Source organism: Malaclemys terrapin, chromosome 1, assembly GCF_027887155.1.
Source record: "Malaclemys terrapin pileata isolate rMalTer1 chromosome 1, rMalTer1.hap1, whole genome shotgun sequence".
Classification (NCBI taxonomy): Eukaryota; Metazoa; Chordata; order Testudines; family Emydidae; genus Malaclemys; species Malaclemys terrapin.
In genome coordinates, this window is record NC_071505.1 from 354,287,649 (window position 1) to 354,290,281 (window position 2,633).

The 2,633-nt window shown below is 48.1% G+C and overlaps 1 protein-coding gene across 1 annotated transcript; it reads left to right on the forward strand.

Annotated features, from left to right (window-relative positions):
• The first annotated feature begins 460 nt into the window (after positions 1-460).
• On the forward strand, positions 461-1,048 carry LOC128848719 (olfactory receptor 52L1-like). The gene has a single exon (XM_054048867.1). The coding sequence runs from the start codon at positions 461-463 to the stop codon at positions 1,046-1,048; it is 588 nt and encodes a 195-aa protein (XP_053904842.1).
• Positions 1,049-2,633: the final 1,585 nt, after the last annotated feature.

Genomic DNA, 2,633 nt, shown 5'->3' on the forward strand with positions numbered 1-2,633 from the left:
CATCCAGGCCTTTGTATTGTGACCATCACCCTAGAGCCTGAGCACATACAGGAATTCAGGAGAACATATGGCACATGCAGCAGACACCATTTGGCCTCATAGTTGGACACCTTCTCCCCTACTCCATGTCAGATTCCAACACAACCGACTTCACAAACCCCTCCACCTTCATCCTGCTGGGCATTCCTGGCATGGAGGTGGCCAATGTCTGGATCTCCATCCCCTTCTGCGCCATGTATGTCATAGCCCTGTTGGGGAACTTCAGTATCCTCATCATTGTGAAGAGGGCCCATGTACTATTTCCTCTGCATGCTGGCTGTCACCGACCTGGTCCTTCATACATCTATCCTTCCCAAAACATTGACCATCTTGTGGTTCAATTCCAGGGAGATCGATTTCAGTTCCTGCCTCACCCAGATGGACTTCATTCTTCATGATGGAGTCTGGGATCTTAGTGGCCATGGCTTTTGATCGCTACATGGCTATCTGTGATCCCCTGAGACATTCCACCATCCTGACAAACCCTGTGGTGGCCAAGACTGGACTGGCTGTGGTGCTGCGCAGTAGCATGTGCATACTACCCTATCTCCTCCTGGCAAGGCATTGGTCATATTGCAGAACCAACATCATTTCCCACACACACCGTGAGCACATGGCCATGGTGAAACTGGCCTGTACTGACACCCATATCAGTAGTTACTATGGCCTCTTTGTGATATTCTGTGTGCTCGGTCTGGATGTGTTTTTTATTACAGTGTCCTATACCCAGATCCTCAGGGCCATCTTCAGCCTCCCCAAAAAGGACGCCCGGCTCAAGCCTTTTGGCACCTGTGGCTCCCACCTCTGTGTCATCTTAGCCTTTTATATCCCAGGTCTCTTCTCCTCCCTCATGTCCCGGTTTGTCCAGAATGTGGCCCTGAATTTACAGGTTCTCATGGCCTACATCTACCTCCTGCTTCCTCCCGTGCTAAACCCCGTCATCTACGGGGTGAGGACCAAAGAGATCCGGGACAGGCTTCTTGGGCTCTTTACTCATAAAGGAACCTAAAGTTTTCTCCTGTTGCTCTAGGTCTCACACCGAGCTCCATGCAGAGCTGGTTGGTGACATGGTGCTGGGCAATCTTCCCTGAATGACTTGCTGGACAGTCAAAGAGAGATTAAATCCTTTCCTAACCTTACTGTGCTGTGCCAGTGTGACAAACTGGGGAATATGACTATGTACAACTCATAGGTTTGCCACTTTTCTAATTGCTGGTAACTTGACCTCTTTAGCCCTACAACCCTTCCCCACCTCTTCCTCTAAGGCCCCACCCCTGCTCTGCCTCTTCCCTTCAAGGCCCCCCACCCTGTCGCTTGCTCATCTCCTCCCCTCACCTTGTCACTCTCTGGATGATCTCTGCACCTCAAAGCAACCCTCATTTACCATGGTGTGTTTTGTACAAAGTATGTCTTGTGAAGTATCATTCTCAAAGTCTTCATCAGCTAAACATTAATACCTCATTGGGTTGTATGCACTTTCATTGTCTATGAAGTTATGAAATCTTGCTATGTGTAAGTTACTAAAGTATGGTGTGAGGCTGGAAACACCCACAACCAGCCTTTCAGGTAGAACAACAGAGTATCCAGACAGTGTTAGTTGCTGTCATCAACACCCATCTATGGAAGAATTCACTAACATGGGACTCTGTGTAAGGGAGCATGGGGACAATGAAGAATATTTGACCAATGGGGGTGGACCCCTCCTGTAACATGCATAGCAAGCTGGAAGAAACTTTCCAATAAGCTGGAAGAAACTATAAAAGATGGGGAGTGACATAATGATTTGTCGTCACTCCCCCACAACTCAACATGTGATGGAACCTCTGGAAGACAAAGGACTTGGAATGCGGGAGGGCAATCCAAGCTGCAAAGCAGATGTAGTCTGTGCCTCAAGACTCTGTAAGCCTGCTTGTATCATCAATCAGGGTGAGATATTGCTGATTCAAATCTTATTTAGTTTGTATAAGTCTTAAATTGTGATTTTGTTTGATTTCCTAGGTAACCTGCTTTGATCTGTTTATTGTCGCTTGTAATCACTTAAAATCTATCCTTCTGTAGTTAATAAATCTCTTTTATGTTTTATCTTAATCAATGTGTTTTTGAGTGAAGTCCTTGGGAATCTTCACTCTGTGAACAAGGACTGTTGCATATCTTCCCCACATCGAGTGGGGAGTAAATTGTTTAATGAGTTTGAACCATACGGCTATTATGGTATAATTCTGGGTTTATACTCCAGCAGGGGTGCAAGGCTGTGGATCTGGGAAATGGGCTAGGTCCCCCATTGTTGGTGCATGAGTGGTTTAGGTAAAGAACTCAGGTAATTCAGTTGGCTGTGTGGCACCACCTGCTGTCCTTTTGGGTGACAACAGGGCCTGGAGGGGCTTGCTGTGTATCACCAGCAGGGCAGGGGGATAGGCCAACACAGCTGAATGGTTAGGGGGCACAGCAGTTCCAACAGCTTTTATGCTTCACCCCGGGGGTACATCCCAAGACAATCTCGACCTCCCACCCCACAGCAGCAGGGCTCCCTCTGCTCCAGGGCTGGGATGGGAGCTGCTGCAGCCTGACAAGGAGCCTGCCAGCAGGTAGGAGGC

Bases quoted from the DNA above. Each gene is read 5' to 3' on its own strand.
- LOC128848719 (XM_054048867.1), top strand. From the start codon at position 461: ATGGCTTTTGATCGCTACATGGCTATCTGTGATCCCCTGAGACATTCC.